Source organism: Sardina pilchardus, chromosome 3 (genome assembly GCF_963854185.1).
Source record: "Sardina pilchardus chromosome 3, fSarPil1.1, whole genome shotgun sequence".
Taxonomy (NCBI): Eukaryota; Metazoa; Chordata; class Actinopteri; order Clupeiformes; family Clupeidae; genus Sardina; species Sardina pilchardus.
The window spans coordinates 9,303,175-9,318,248 of NC_084996.1; the positions used below are offsets into that span (position 1 = coordinate 9,303,175).

Genomic DNA, 15,074 nt, shown 5'->3' on the forward strand with positions numbered 1-15,074 from the left:
TGGGTAGCGTGTCACGTGGTGTGGCAGTGATAACTGTACCCATGCCATGGTGAGAGAGGAGCACAGGCCTCTGATCTGAATGCCCCGAGATGGCCCAACCAGCGCTGGTCTGCAGACCTGTGCAGTCTGGTGATACCAGTGGGGACACCGTGAGGAAATCCCCCCATCAGCAGGACCCGTCATCACAGGCACACGGCCCAGTGTGGCATCCTCAGCCCCAGCTGTCTGTAGACATTAAGGTGCTTTCTCTTAAACAACTGTTTTTGTCCTGGCATGAGTGAAGCGTGTGGAGGGAGATCTGCATGCACTCTCAGTGCACCCGTCCTGTATGTGGTTCTCAACAGAGGGAGTTGAGGTGGTCCTGTGCCCTAACGCTCCCTTCACTCCAAACGTGCTTACGGCTCCAAATGAAAATCAATGGTTCCATGCTATCCTTGGGGCTATATGCCCACCAAGTTTCATGCACTCCGGTCTTTAAGTGTTCCGGGAATCCTTGACGAAACATTTCAGAAAAAAAAACGCACTAAACCTATATGACCGCCACTTCGTGGCGCAGCGGTAATAATAATATCAAAATCAAAAATAGCATTTGTACTTGTAAACTATTTTTTCTTTCTTACTATTATTTTGTGTATTGCATGCATGCTTGTGCTTTACCAATCCTGTGTATATTTTGTGTCCTTGCATAAAAAAGAAACAGCAGGGGGAGGTATAACACAGCAGTAAGTGGTTTCCATGATCCATGACACCAACACTGGACCCTTTTACAGACAACACAGATGTAGATATGCGGCACATCTGAATGCAAATACTTCCACCTTCCATGTATAAATACTGTGTGTGACTTTCATTTCTTCATCAGATGATGGAGCACAGCCGAGCCATGTCACCCACATCAGCCTCCTCAACACAAACATGTTTCCTGATGCTGATACTGGTGGTGGCATGTGGGTCTTTAATAGCTTATTCAGAAATACTTCAAGTGTAGTTTTATGGGTTTTACTTAAATTGTTGGGTTCTGTTTGTTTTTCAGGGGTAGATGGTGCTATTGAACACACTCAGCCCAGCTCCATCATGGTAAAGCCAGGAGAGTCTCTGACAGTTACCTGCAAAGTGACTGGAGCTTCCATTACAGATAGCAGCTACTATAGTACAGCCTGGATTCGTCAGGCAGCAGGGAAACCTCTTGAGTGGATCAGCACGCTCTACTATGATGAAAGCAAAAATGAAAACAATGCCCTGAAGAACAAGTTCAGCATCTCCAGAGACACGTCCAGTAACACAGTGACTCTACAGGGCCAGAATCTACAGGCTGGAGACACAGCTGTGTATTACTGTGCACGAGACTCACTGTGATACAAACTACCACTTACAACTGCAGAAACCCTCCCTAGTATTCAGTATTATACTTAATGCTTGAATTGAGTTTTATATAAAAGTTTGTCTTATTAAAACAACCTATTGCATATTGCGAATATGGTGTCATATATAGTACAGTACGTTTGTGGTATACCCCCCATGACTTATCTTATTTTTGTAATAACAACAAGCAAGCACGCACATCCAAATTCTGAAAACTGGGTGCTGGACGAAAATGGGCTTAAATTAAGTGAAAAAAGTACGCTACACCATGTAGTCCGAGTAGAAATTTAATATGAGAATACTATTTATGACTTAATTCAATTGAAACTACTTATAGCAGAAAGAAAGCAAACCTGAAGTGGGAGAAAAGAAAGCTGAACGTGAGCGTGAGTTAATGTGCCAAATTGATCTGTGATCTGGGCAGTATTTGAATAAATGAAGACAACAGTGTTAAAGAAATATTGCAAGTATGGTTTCAGATAAAATACAAAACATGCGTGGTATACCAGATGTCTTGTGTGTGGAGCGCTTTGGGGTCCATTGGAAAAAGCTCTAACCTATATTTGTTAGTTATTATTATTATTATTATTATTACAACCAGTTTATATTAGGCTTTAAATATTACTCTTCCCAGAGGCCACTGTATTCTTTTACTAGGACTGCTACAGTTTAGTTGGAAATAATTCCCTGTATTCCCAAAATTCAGTAGATGTCAAGCCTTCACAAAGCTATTCGCATTAGCTGACTCTAACCAACCAACAAAACAAATAAACAAACAAACCTAAAAGATGCCGAGGACACCATACCCTCTTGCATGACCTCTTGCTTGCTGCCATGATTATGCAAACTCAGTGCTGGGTGTCCATCAGTACTTATGGGGAGCTGCAAACTGTGAGCTGCAGCTGAGTTCACATCAACACCCACAGCATGAAGGACACACTCTCACTGATACTGCTACTCAGCACCATAGCATGTGACTGCATGATACACTGCTGCATCAAATTAATTGTCATTATAGAGGACCATAAATTAGATGTTTTCTTTTTTGCTAACGTTCTGTCTTACATTTGCTGATTTAGGTCTAAACTGCTAGAGTCTGGAGTCCATCCCTTCGGTTCCTGTCCAGAAAGGGCCTGGTGAAACTCTCAGCATCTCATGTAAAGCTATTGACTATAATTTTGGTAGCTATGGTTTGAGTTGGATTCGTCAACCAGCTGGAGGGCCTCTCACTTGGATTGGACACATCAATACAAACACTGGGGGAACAACATATGCAACAGGAATTAATGGACGTGCTACCATAACAAAGGACAATTCCAAAAGCATGTCATATCTGAAGATATCTGGTCTGAAAGAGGAGAACTCTGCTATGTATTACTGTGCAAGACGTGCACAGTGAAGTCTAAGTAGGAGACGTACAAAAACACCAGATGGTTTCTACTGTTGCTGTTGTTGTCGTGCAGGAATTGTTGTCTGGTGGCAGAGCTACTGGTGGCGGACACAGTATCACCATCACAGTTGTCTTGCCCAAATTAGAACCTGTACAAAAATATTCTGAGCATTTGAGAAATGTATTTACTTTTTCTTAATCGATATGATTTTTGTAGTGTATGATAAAATCGCTTGACATTCTGTGTCTTAATGAAATTGCTCACCTGAAATCTCTACTTGCATTTCCTTCAAAGCCAATCGAAGAGTTATAGCATATCAAAGCAGTTCAATATTTCAAGCTTGTTTTCAGAAAATTAAAAAAAAACAAAAGACAGCTAACTTTCTGAAACAAGAAAAAAAATCTAAAACAATACAATTATATTAGTATCATATATAGCATCTAGTCAAAATAATGCGTCATCAATTTCAAATTTGTATTTGTATTATTATTTTTTTTTTACTGTGATTTTATACATTTCCATGCTTGTGCTTTACCCATCCTGTGCATATTTTGTGCTGTCACATGAAAAAACAACTCGTTTAGCCAGCAGGGGGAGGTATAACACAGCAGTAAGTTTCCATGATCCATGACACCAACGCTGGACCTTTTCTATTCATAGTCAATACAGATGTAGATATGTGTTACACTGGAATGCAAATAATTCCACCTTCCATGTATAAATACTCTGTGTGACTTGCATTTCCTCATCAGATCATGGAGCACAACCGAGCCATGTCACTCACATCAGCCTCCTCAACACAAACATGTTTCCTGATGCTGATACTGCTGGTGGCATGTGGGTCTTTAACAACTTATTCAGAAATATATTTCAATGAAACTTCTTGTATTTTCAATGGGTTTTACTTGTTGTAAAATGTTGGCTTCTGTTTTGTTTTTCAGGGGTAGATTGTGCTATTGAACACACTCAGCCCAGCTCCATCATGGTAAAGCCAGGAGAGTCTCTGACAGTTACCTGCAAAGTGACTGGAGCTTCCATTACAGATAGCAGCTACTATGGAACAGCCTGGATTCTCCAGGCAGCAGGGAAACCTCTTGAGTGGATCAATGTACTCTACTACAATCAAGTCAAATATGAAAACAATGCCCTGAAGAACAAGTTCAGTGTCTCCAGAGACACGTCCAGTAACACAGTGACTCTACAAGGCCAGAATCTACAGGCTGGAGACACAGCTGTGTATTACTGTGCTCGAGACTCACTGTGATACAAACAACCACTTACAACTACAAAATCTCCCTGATATTCAGTAATAGTTTATCCAGAATGGTTAATGAAATAAAGAGTTTAATAAGTGTCTTATCAAAATACCTCATATATACTCCCTATGATTCGTCTTATTTTTTGCCCATCCAAGTTGTTGTAACCATTTTGTTCATGAATTCAGTCATGCTGTTGCATTGCTCCAGCAATAGGTGACTGTATAAGATAAAGTGGTTTAATTCAGTTGAAACTGCTTATAAAAGAGAGAAAACAAAACTGAAGTGAGATAAATGGAAGCAATGAGTTAATGTGCCAAAGGGATCTGTGATCTGTGATCTGTGCAGTGTTTGAATAAATAAAGACAACCTCCCAGCACACTTGTTGTGGACATTGTTTTCTTTAAGCGTGCATTATTAATGCATACTTGTTTTATTACAATAGCAGGTAGCAGAAGACATTCAGTGTGTCCACACATAAATAGACACGTTTGCATCTCTGAGATAATGAATTGCACATTATATAAGTCTTACTATTTTCAGAGCTCACTCTGTCTTTACAAGAAGAATTACTGCAGTTTAATTGGACATATTGTTTTTCGTATAGGTTCACTAAATTCAGTACATTAACCCTCCAGAAAGCTATTTCAGTCAGGACCACTTTGTCAATAAAATATTTTTATTTACTATTGCATGAAATACATTCTTGGCGGTATGTTCTGTTCTGGGGGCCCCCTGCCCTTCCATGTTCAAACATGGAAAGCCCAAGGCAGGGAGAGCAGCAATAAACCCCCCATGGGGTACAGAACAGAACAAACATCAATGACACGACATTGATAAGTCAGAAGTATGAGGGGGTTAAGGGGAGGAGGTGGGTGGCAAAGTTGCAGAAAAAGCAGATGGCAGCAGGTTGGCAAAGGCAGTTTAAATAAGCGCTCTGAATGATCTCCACCAATGAAAGCAAGGCTTGGCCGGCTGGCACTCAGCTGGCAATCAGCTGGCAATCAGCTGGGCGATTAGATTGACAGTCAGCTGGGCCATTCAGGGAAGCTAGCGAGACTCCGTGACCTGCCTGAACTAACGCTGTGCTCCATTTCTGTTAACTGACACTAGCCAACCGACAAAACCAACAAGCAAACAAACAAACAAACAAACGTAATATATGTCGAAGACATTCAACATGTGGAAATAACTGACATCATACCCTTTTGCATGACCTCCTGCTTGCTGCCATGATTATGCAAACTCAGTGCTGGGCGTCCATCAGTACTTATGGGGAGTTGCACAACTGTGAGCTGCAGCTGAGTTCACATCAACACCCACAGGATGAAGGACACACTCTCACTGATACTGCTACTCAGCATCATAGCCTGTGAGTGTCTCTGAATGACAAACCACTTTTTAGATTGGTACTTGAGATGTAGTCTGATAATGTGCCTCTTGTCTTTGTTCAGCAGTGGTGAGAAGCCAAAGCATGGAGTCCATTCCCTCCAGTGCAGAGCTGAAGAAACCTGGTGACACTCTCAGTCTCTCTTGTAAAGGATCTGGGTTTACTTTTGGGAGCTATAACATGCACTGGATCAGACAGCCTGCTGGGAAAGCACTGGAGTGGATGGGTCGCATAAATACGGATGGTAGTGGCACCATCTATGCCAGGAGTTTCCAGGGACGGATAGAAATCACCAGAAACAACCCCAACAGCATGGTGTATCTGAAACTGTCTGGTCTGAGGGCAGAGGACTCTGCTGTATATTACTGTGCACGATACCACAGTGACAGAAAGGCTCTGTGTGCCATACAAATACATCTCCTGTAATTCTCATTTCCTTTCAGCGGGTGGCAGTGTGAGGCCACTACAGTGAAGTGCTGTAGATTACTTTTTCATTTGGCTGAGTTATGTTATGAGCAATGCCAAAACTATGCCCACTCCTGCCCAGACAGCCTCCTGGTCAGCGAGTGTATTCTATCTTCAGCCAGAAGCTAGGATATGATGGCTGCAGTAGCCCTGTATGTATGATTGTAGATACAGCGTGCCACACACAGGTTACACCCGGTCAGTGTTAGGCACGGCCATGTGTTGGTGCCCTCCCACTCAGTACATGAAAGCTCTCGCTGTCCAGTGGAGCAGTAGCTTCTTTCATAGGGGGCACCGCTGGGTAGCGTGTCACGTGGTGTGGCAGTGATAACTGTACCCATGCCATGGTGAGAGAGGAGCACAGGCCCCTGATCTGAATGCCCCAAGATGGCCCAACCAGCCTTGGTCTGCAGACCTGTGCAGTCTGGTGATACCAGTGGGGACACCGTGAGGAAATCCCCCCATCAGCAGGACCCGTCAACAACACAGGCACACGGCCCAGTGTGGCATCCTCAGCCCCAGCAGTCTGTAGACATTAAGGTGCTTTCTCTTAAACAGCTCTGTTTTTGTCCTGGCATGAGTGAAGCGTGTGGTGGGAGATCTGCATGCACTCTCAGTGCACCTGTCCTGTATGTGGTTCTCAACAGGGGGAGGTGAGGTGGTACTGTGCCCTAACGCTCCCTTCACTCCAAACGTGCTTACGGCTCCAAACCAAAAACAATGGTTCCATGCTATCCTTGGGGCTATATGCCCACCAAGTTTCATGCACTCCGGTCTTTAAGTGTTCCGGGAATCCTTGACGAAAAATGTCAGCTGTCATAAAAATATGGCATCAAAATCAAAAATAGTATTTATACTTGTGAGCTATCATTCTTTCTTATTGTGATTTTGTATATTGCATGCTTGTGCTTTACCAATCCTGTGTATATTTTGTGTCCTTGCATAAAAAAGAAACAGCAGGGGGAGGTATAACACAGCAGTAAGTGGTTGCATGATCCATGACACCAACACTGACCCCTTTTACAGACAACACAGATGTAGATATGCGGCACATCTGAATGCAAATACTTCCACCTTCCATGTATAAATACTGTGTGTGACTTTCATTTCTTCATCAGATCATGGAGCACAACCGAGCCATGTCACTCACATCAGCCTCCTCAACACAAACATGTTTCCTGATGCTGATACTGGTGGTGGCATGTGGGTCTTTAGTAGCTTATTCAGAAGTATATTGAATGTAACTTTTTGTAATTTTAGGGGTTTTACTTGTAGTTAAATGTCTGGTTCTGTTTGTTTTTCAGGGGTAGATGGTGCTATTGAACACACTCAGCCCAGTTCCATCATGGTAAAGCCAGGAGAGTCTCTGACAGTTACCTGCAAAGTGACTGGAGCTTCCATTACAGATGGCAGCAGCTACTGGGGAACAGCCTGGATTCGTCAAGCAGCAGAGAAACCTCTAGAGTGGATCAACATGCTCCGCCACGATGGAAACAAATTTGAAAACAATGCCCTGAAGAACAAGTTCAGTGTCTCCAGAGACACGTCCAGTAACACAGTGACTCTACAGGGCCAGAATCTACAGGCTGGAGACACAGCTGTGTATTACTGTGCCCGAGAGTCACTGTGATACAAACAACCACTTACAACTACAAAAACTCTCCCTAGTATTCAGTAATATTACTTTAATGCTAGAACATGGGTTTAATAAAAGTGTGTCTTATTAAAACAACTTACTGCATATTACAAATGGTGTCATATCGTATAGTACATTTGTGGCAAACCCCATGACTTATTTTTGTCCCATCCAAGATGTTGTAGCCATTTTAGTTAAGCTGATTTATTCAGCAGTTGACTGCATACATGTACGTTAATATACAATTAAAGACTTAATTCAGTTCAAACTAATGAAGTGAGAAAACGTGAGAGAAAAGAAAGAAGCAAGTTACATGCCAAATACAGCATACTTGTTGTGGACATTGTTTTATTATTACCTCCGCCAAGGAGGTTATGTTTTCATCGGGGTTTGTTTGTTTGTTTGTTTGTTTGTCTGTCTGTTTGTTAGCAAGATAACTCAAAAAGTTATAGATGGATTTCGATGAAATTTTCAGGGAAGGTCAGAAATGACCCAAGGAAGAAATGATTAAATGGGATTGATCCGTATTACCGCTGGGATTCCGGAGCCGTTTATGTGTTTCACCTAGTGGTGTAATGACATGGTATGGCCACGTGGTGGTGGTGGTGATCTGAATAGTTTAGGTTCAAATGTTTGACAACTTAGGAAGAACAATACAGGCGGAGGTCTGCGCTCTGTGAGTGCTTTTCTAGTTTGTTTAAAGGATGCTACACTCATACATACTCAAGAATGTTTAAGAAACATGAGAACAAAAAAATTGCGCCAAGCACCTGACATTTGACCACATAATCGCATCATTAAATTAGTGAGTATGGACTGCATGGCCAAGCCTTTAATGTCTATAAACTTTATGCCTCTGACCATCTGTTTCTGATAGCCAAAATAGAGCCCTTACTCTTCCCATAGACGATCCTTTTACTATAAGGACTGCCACAGCTTAGTTGAAAATATTAATTTTCTGTGCTACGTTTTCAAATTTCAGGAGATGTTAAGACTCCACAAAGGTATTTGTGTTAGCTGACACTAACCAACCAACAAAACAAACCAACAAACAAACAAACCTTATGATGACGGAAGACATATTGCATTTGGAGATACAATAAATGACATCACTCTTGCATGACTTCCTGCTTGCTGCCATGATTATGCAAACTCAGTGCTGGGTGTCCATCAGTACTTATGGGGAGCTGCACAACTGTGAGCTGCAGCTGAGTTCACATCAACACCCACAGGATGAAGGACACACTCTCACTGATACTGCTACTCAGCACCATAGCATGTGAGTGTCTCTGAATGGCAAACCACTTTTGAGATTGGTACTAGAGATGTAGTCTGATAATTTGCCTCTTGTCTTTATTCAGCAGTGGTGAGAAGCCAAAGCATGGAGTCCATTCCCTCCAGTGCAGTGCTGAAGAAACCTGGTGACACTCTCAGTCTCTCCTGTAAAGGATCTGGGTTTACTTTTGGAAGTTATGGCATGAACTGGATCAGACAGCCTGCTGGGAAAGCACTGGAGTGGATAGGTTATAGTGGCAGCTATGCCGACAGTGTCCAAGGACGCATAGAAATCACCAGAGACAACCCCAACAGCATGGTGTATCTGAAACTGTCTGGTCTGAGGGCAGAGGACTCTGCTGTGTATTACTGTGCAAGACAGGCACAGTGACACAAACACTGAGTGGAGACGTACAAAAACATTCAACCTGGCAGTGAACAGTCATTCTGACATCCATCAGGGGGCAGTGACAGCCTAGTAATATTACAGCTGCTCATTCAGATTCAGGAAGTGCCACCATGAATCTAATGGATGTCTGACACCTCAAATAATCCGAAAGTGTTAAAACAGTTTCTGAAAAAGTTCAACCTCTCCAGAGACACGTCCAGTGACTCTCTACAGGGCCAGAATACAGGCTGGAGACACATCTGTGTATTATTGTATTATTTCTCCTTAGTTATCAATGATATAACCTTGATGCCAAAATGTAAGTACCATTTTATCATAAAAAAACCCCTCATATAAGTGGGGGGGGGACGACGACTCGGCTGTGTATTACTGTGACAGAAAGGCTCTGTGTGACGGCCTCCTGGTCAGCTAGTGTGTTCTATCTTCAGCCAGAAGCTACAGGGTAAGATTGCTTCTGCGGCAGTAGCCCTATATGTTTATAGACATGCTGTGCCACACCCGGTCAGGGACAGGCACCGCCAAGTGAAAGCTCTCACTGTCTGGAGGAGCAGCAGCTTTTTTCACAGGGGGCACCGCTGGGTAGCGTGTCACGTGGTGTGGCAGTGATAACTGTACCCATGCCATGGTGAGAGAGGAGCACAGGCCCCTGATCTGAATGCCCCGAGATGGCCCAACCAGCGCTGGTCTGCAGACCTGTGCAGTCTGGTGATACCAGTGGGGACACCGTGAGGAAATCCCCCCGTCAGCAGGACCCGTCAACAACACAGCACACGGCCCACTGTGGCATCCTCAGCCCCAGCAGTCTGTAGACATTAAGGTGCTTTCTCTTAAACAACTCTGCTTTTTGTCCTGGCATGAGTGAAGTGTTGTGGTGGGAGATCTGCATGCACTCTCAGTGCACCTGTCCTGTATGTGGTTCTCAACAGGGGGAGGAGAGGTGGTACTGTGCCCTAATGCTCCCTTCACTCCAAATGTGCTTACGGCTCCAAACCAAAAACAATGGTTCCATTCTATCCTTGGGGCTTTATGCCCACCAAGTTTCGTGCACTCCGGTCTTTACGTGTTCTGGGAATCCTTGACGAAACATTTCCAGAAAAAAAATGGATTGAAAAAAACAAAAAACTGACTAAACTTATATGCCCACCACTTCGCTGCGCAGCGGTCATAATAATATGGCATCAAAATAAAAAATAGCATTTGAACTTGCCAACTATTTTTTTATTTCTTACTGTGATTTTGTATATTGCATGCATGCTTGCGCTTTACCAATCCTGTGCATATTTTGTGTCCTTGCATAAAAAAGAAACAGCAGGGGGAGGTATAACACAGCAGTTAGTGGTTTCCATGATCCATGACACCAACACTGGACCCTTTTACAGCCAACACAGATGTAGATATGTGGCACATCTGAATGCAAATACTTCCACCTTCCATGTATAAATACTTTGTGTGACTTTCATTTCTTCATCAGATCATGGAGCACAACCGAGCCATGTCACTCACATCAGCTTCCTCAACACAAACATGTTTCCTGATGCTGATACTGGTGGTGGCATGTGGGTCTTTAGTAGCTTATTCAGAACTATTTTGAATGTAACTTTTTGTAACTTTAGGGGTTTTACTTGTCGTTAAATGTCTGGTCTGTTTGTTTTTCAGGGGTAGATTGTGCTTTTGAACACACTCAGCCCAGCTACATCATGGTAAAGCCAGGAGAGTCTCTGACAGTTACCTGCAAAGTGACTGGAGCTTCCATTACAGATAGCAGCTACTATGCTACATCCTGGATTCGTCAGGCAGCAGGGAAACCTCCAGAGTGGATCAACAGGCTCCGCTACAATGGAAACAAATATGAAAACAATGCCCTGAAGAACAAGTTCAGCATCTCCAGAGACACGTCCAGTAACACAGTGACTCTACAGGGCCAGAATCTACAGGCTGGAGACACAGCTGTGTATTATTGTGCACGAGACTCACTGTGATACAAACAACCACTTACAACTACAAAAACTCTCCCTAGTATTCAGTAATATTAGTTTATCCAGAATGTTTAATTAAGTAGAGAGTTTTAAAAAGTATGTCTTATCAAAACAACCCTATATTTGCAATTATGGTATCAGATAAAATACAGTACATTGATTTTATACTCCCTATGATTTGTCTTATTTTTTTCCCATCCAAGTTGTTGTAGCCATTTTGTTCATGTTTAGTCAAGCTATTGCATTTCTCCAGTATAAGATGATACTATATATGATTTAATTTAGTTGGTTCTTACATACATCTTCTGATGCAACTTGGGCACATCATCAGTGATGTAACCTGGGGTCCTCGGGTGTTTCGGGTCTTTCAACATCAGACACCCTCACCCAGGCGACCCAGCTGGAGGTGATCAGTCCCCAGCTTGTGCCCAAGTAGCTTTGGTTTTCCACGGATCGCCCCGCTTGATCCACAGCCATCTGGATGCCTTTTCTGCGGCATCGGTGATGCTCCTGATGGCTCTCCGCATCTGCAGCCCTCTCACACCCAGGCGCTTCAATACCTGGTACAGGGACTGGCCTGCAAAGCCTCTGCAGCCAACCTCGATGGGGTCACATCGGGTCTTCCATCCGCTGCTTCGACAATCGCCTACCAGTCCCTCATACTTGGCTCTCTTCCTCTCAAAGGCCTCCTCCATACGGTCTTCCCAGGGGACAGTCAACTCCAGCAGGACCACTTGTCTTGATGTTTCTGACACCAGGACCATGTCTGGCCTGAGTGTTGTCACAGTGATGTTCTCTGGAAATTTGAGCTGCCTCCCTAGGTCGACCTTCAGCTGCCAATCACGTGCTGTTGCCAGGAGTCCTCCTGGTGGACTTGGACGCTGTTGTGTTTTCTCCCCTGCTTTAACAAAGGCGATGGATTGCCTTGCTGGATGTTGCTTCCGGCTGTGAGCTATCGCTGCTGTGATCACCTCAGCTATAACCCTCAACACCTGGTCGTGACGCCAGCGATAGCGCCCCTCTCCCAAGGCCTTCGGGCAGCAACTCAGGATATGCTCCAGAGATCCCCTTCTCTGGCACAAGGGACAAGCTGGAGTCTCTGCTAGGCCCCAGCAAAACAGGTTGGATGGGCTAGGGAGGGTGTCATAGACTGACTGGATCAGGAATCTAATCCGGTGTGGTTCAGCCTTCCACAGCTCTGCCCAGGTGATCTTACGGTCCAATGCCTGGTCCCAACGTGTCCAAGCCCCCTGTTGCCGCATGCCTACTGACCTGCAGGAGCGGCCTTCCTCCACGCCAGCCCGGACTTCATCTTGGACTAGCCGGCGCCTTTCTTTCCCTTGGGCCTTGCTGTAGACTGGCCTTGGAGAGCTTCCCAATCCTGCTCGCCCTGATGCCACCGTGCCCACCAGCTCGCCATGTTGCAGCCGCCGTTCAGCCAGCTTGACTGCCTCACATGCTTTCCACTTCCTTCCAGTTCGAACCTCGATGCCAGCTGAGGAGACCTTGGTGTCATTGGAGTCCCTGTACAGCAGCACCTCCCTGGCCCGGGTGACCATAAACTCCTCCGACAGACTGCTGAAAGGAAGTTGCAGCTTGTTCTTACAGCCATAGAGTGCTATGCTGCTGAGGCTTCGAGGCAGCCCCAACCACCTGCGCAGGTGTTGACTTATCCTCCTCTCAAACACCTCAACAGTAGTAAGCGGAACCTCATAGACCAGCAGTGGCCAGAGGAGTCGTGGCAGGATGCCATGCTGGTAAATCCAGGCTTTGAACTTGCCTGGCAGCCCAGACTTGTCCACCGCTGAAAGCCAGGTTCCCAGCTCACTGCTGGTTGCTTGCAGAGCTGCGGTGTCCTTCAGGGTACTGTCAAACATCTTGCCCAGGCTCTTGACAGGCTTCTCTGTAACTGATGGAATTGGGGTGCCTCCCACAGAGAAACGAAACCTGTCAGTCACCTTCCCTTTCCTCACTACCAGTGCCCTAGATTTAGCGGGCTTGAATTCCATCCTTGCCCAGCTGATGAGTTGTTCAAGGACTTTTAAGATCCACCTGCACCCTGGTACTGATGTTGTGGTCACCGTGAGGTCATCCATAAATGCCCTTATAGGGGGCTGACGGGTACCTGACTTTGTGAGGGGTCCTCTGCACTCCACTTCTGCTGACTTCACCAGCATATTCATGGCTAAGGAGAACAGAATCACCGACAATGTGCAACCAGTGATTATGCCCTTTTCCAAACAATGCCATGCAGATGTTAATGCTCCATTGGTGACTCTCAGACTAAAACAACTGTAATAGTCCAAGATGAGGTCCCTGATCTTAGTTGGAACATGATGCAGGTTGAGTGCAGTCTCCACCAGCTTGTGCGGGATAGAGCCATAGGCATTTGCTAGATCCAGCCACAGCACCGCAAGATCTCCTTTGCCCTCTCTTGCTTCTCTGATCAGCTGGGTAACTACACCTGTGTGCTCTATGCAACCAGGCACCCTTGGAACTCCACCCTTCTGCACCGATGTGTCTATGTAGGCATTTCTCAGGAGGAACTCCGTCATGCGTTGGGAGACAATGCTGAAAAAGACCTTGCCCTCCACGCTTAGAAGTGAGATGACCCTGAACTGCTCGATCGAGCGGGAATTCTCCTCCTTGGGGATCCAGATGCCCTCGGCATGTCTCCACTGCTGGGCCACCCTACCTCTTCTCCAGATGGCTTTGATGATCAACCAGAGCCGCTTCAACAGCCTTGGGCATCTCTTGTACACCACATATGGCACTCCGCTGGGACCTGGTGCTGAGCTGGTTCTTGCCGCTCTGATGACCTCTTCAACCTCCTTTAGGGTGGGCTCCTTGATGTTAAACCCTGTGATTGGATCTGGGGGGGTTAGCAGGGTGCTGCAAGGGTTGAGGTCCTTTTCCTTTGCAGCATCACTGTAGGTGGTGCTGAGGTAAGCATCTACCTCCTCCTGTGAGCAGGTAAGTTTGCCACCTCGTTTTTGCCCGAGGATCTTCCTGGTTACCCCAAAGGGGTTTGCGATGAAGGCAGCACGTCTCCTCGCTCTTTCCCTGCCCCTTTTCCTGTGCCACTCTGCCCGTCTGAGAGTGGTAAGTCTTTTCCTCAACATACTGCGAAGTTCTGCCAAGCCTGCCTTCTCCTCCTCCCTTGCCTGCTTGTACTGGCGTCCCAGGCATCTTAACTCCTGTCGTAACTGGCTGATCTTCCCCTCTCGTCGATTTGGACCTCCCTCGCTTCTGCCTGCCCGTGGTTCTTTCGTGCCAAACCTTTCTGCAGCAATGCTGATGATCAAAGTGCACATGAGCCGCAGCTTCTGGTCGGCATCCCCTCTGGCTGTAGCACTGAGGGCTAGGTCCACGTCCTCATCAAATTGGGACCACTGACTGACCTTGTTGGCAGCAGGCCATTTTATCCGGCGATGTTCTGAATGCCTGTTCTGGGGTGTGCGAGTTTGTGCATGGAGGGACTGGGCACTGTGGGGTGACTCCTGGCCTGGCTCCTCCTCCGTCTCACCAGGGACTAGCCCTGCGCGTTGCACCAACTGCTTCCCTGTCAGGCATTTCATTTTGGCCTGGTGGATCTTCAAGCCATGCTGGTTCTTACAGACCTTGCCACAACTGCAGATTGCGCTCGTAGTCATTATTCCGTTAGCCTGGGTCGTTGCCTGGATATCCGTCCTGTTGGGGTGCTCATCCTCCCCCCCTCTCGGGCACCCCTGGGGGTATAATTCTGTAAGGCTTTCCGTAGCGTGTTTTGGGTTCTCCCTCACGAGAGATGCAGATAGGGGTGCTAACCCGCACTGCCCCGGTTACTGTCTTTCCAGTTGTCTGCTGTCTCTCCAGCTGCCACCATACTATTCATGGTCGTCATCCGGCCTATTCCCGGCAGTCACTGGCAGAGC

General features: G+C 45.7%; 1 protein-coding gene and 6 gene segments (V, D, J or C); 6 read left to right on the forward strand and 1 right to left on the reverse strand.

Annotated features, from left to right (window-relative positions):
• The first annotated feature begins 89 nt into the window (after positions 1-89).
• On the forward strand, positions 90-1,356 carry LOC134075839 (immunoglobulin heavy variable 4-61-like). The segment is given in 3 exon segments: positions 90-239; positions 863-947; positions 1,034-1,356. Coding segments are annotated over 3 exon segments (558 nt in total).
• A 2,117-nt stretch (positions 1,357-3,473) lies between these two features.
• LOC134075840 (immunoglobulin heavy variable 4-30-4-like) lies at positions 3,474-4,017 on the forward strand. The segment is given in 2 exon segments: positions 3,474-3,590; positions 3,695-4,017. Coding segments are annotated over 2 exon segments (405 nt in total).
• A 1,224-nt stretch (positions 4,018-5,241) lies between these two features.
• LOC134075841 (immunoglobulin heavy variable 1-46-like) lies at positions 5,242-5,857 on the forward strand. The segment is given in 3 exon segments: positions 5,242-5,299; positions 5,464-5,756; positions 5,843-5,857. Coding segments are annotated over 3 exon segments (366 nt in total).
• Positions 5,858-6,251: 394 nt separating this feature from the next.
• Positions 6,252-7,494, forward strand: LOC134075842 (immunoglobulin heavy variable 4-38-2-like). The segment is given in 4 exon segments: positions 6,252-6,404; positions 6,512-6,517; positions 6,983-7,067; positions 7,169-7,494. Coding segments are annotated over 4 exon segments (570 nt in total).
• Positions 7,495-8,660: 1,166 nt separating this feature from the next.
• LOC134076570 (Ig heavy chain V region 914-like) lies at positions 8,661-9,166 on the forward strand. The segment is given in 2 exon segments: positions 8,661-8,779; positions 8,865-9,166. Coding segments are annotated over 2 exon segments (348 nt in total).
• A 683-nt stretch (positions 9,167-9,849) lies between these two features.
• Positions 9,850-11,163, forward strand: LOC134075843 (immunoglobulin heavy variable 4-30-4-like). The segment is given in 4 exon segments: positions 9,850-9,985; positions 10,111-10,124; positions 10,656-10,740; positions 10,841-11,163. Coding segments are annotated over 4 exon segments (558 nt in total).
• A 301-nt stretch (positions 11,164-11,464) lies between these two features.
• Positions 11,465-14,831, reverse strand: LOC134076567 (uncharacterized). Its single transcript, XM_062531691.1, has one exon. The coding sequence runs from the start codon at positions 14,811-14,813 to the stop codon at positions 11,571-11,573; it is 3,243 nt and encodes a 1,080-aa protein (XP_062387675.1). The 5' UTR covers positions 14,814-14,831; the 3' UTR covers positions 11,465-11,570.
• Positions 14,832-15,074: the final 243 nt, after the last annotated feature.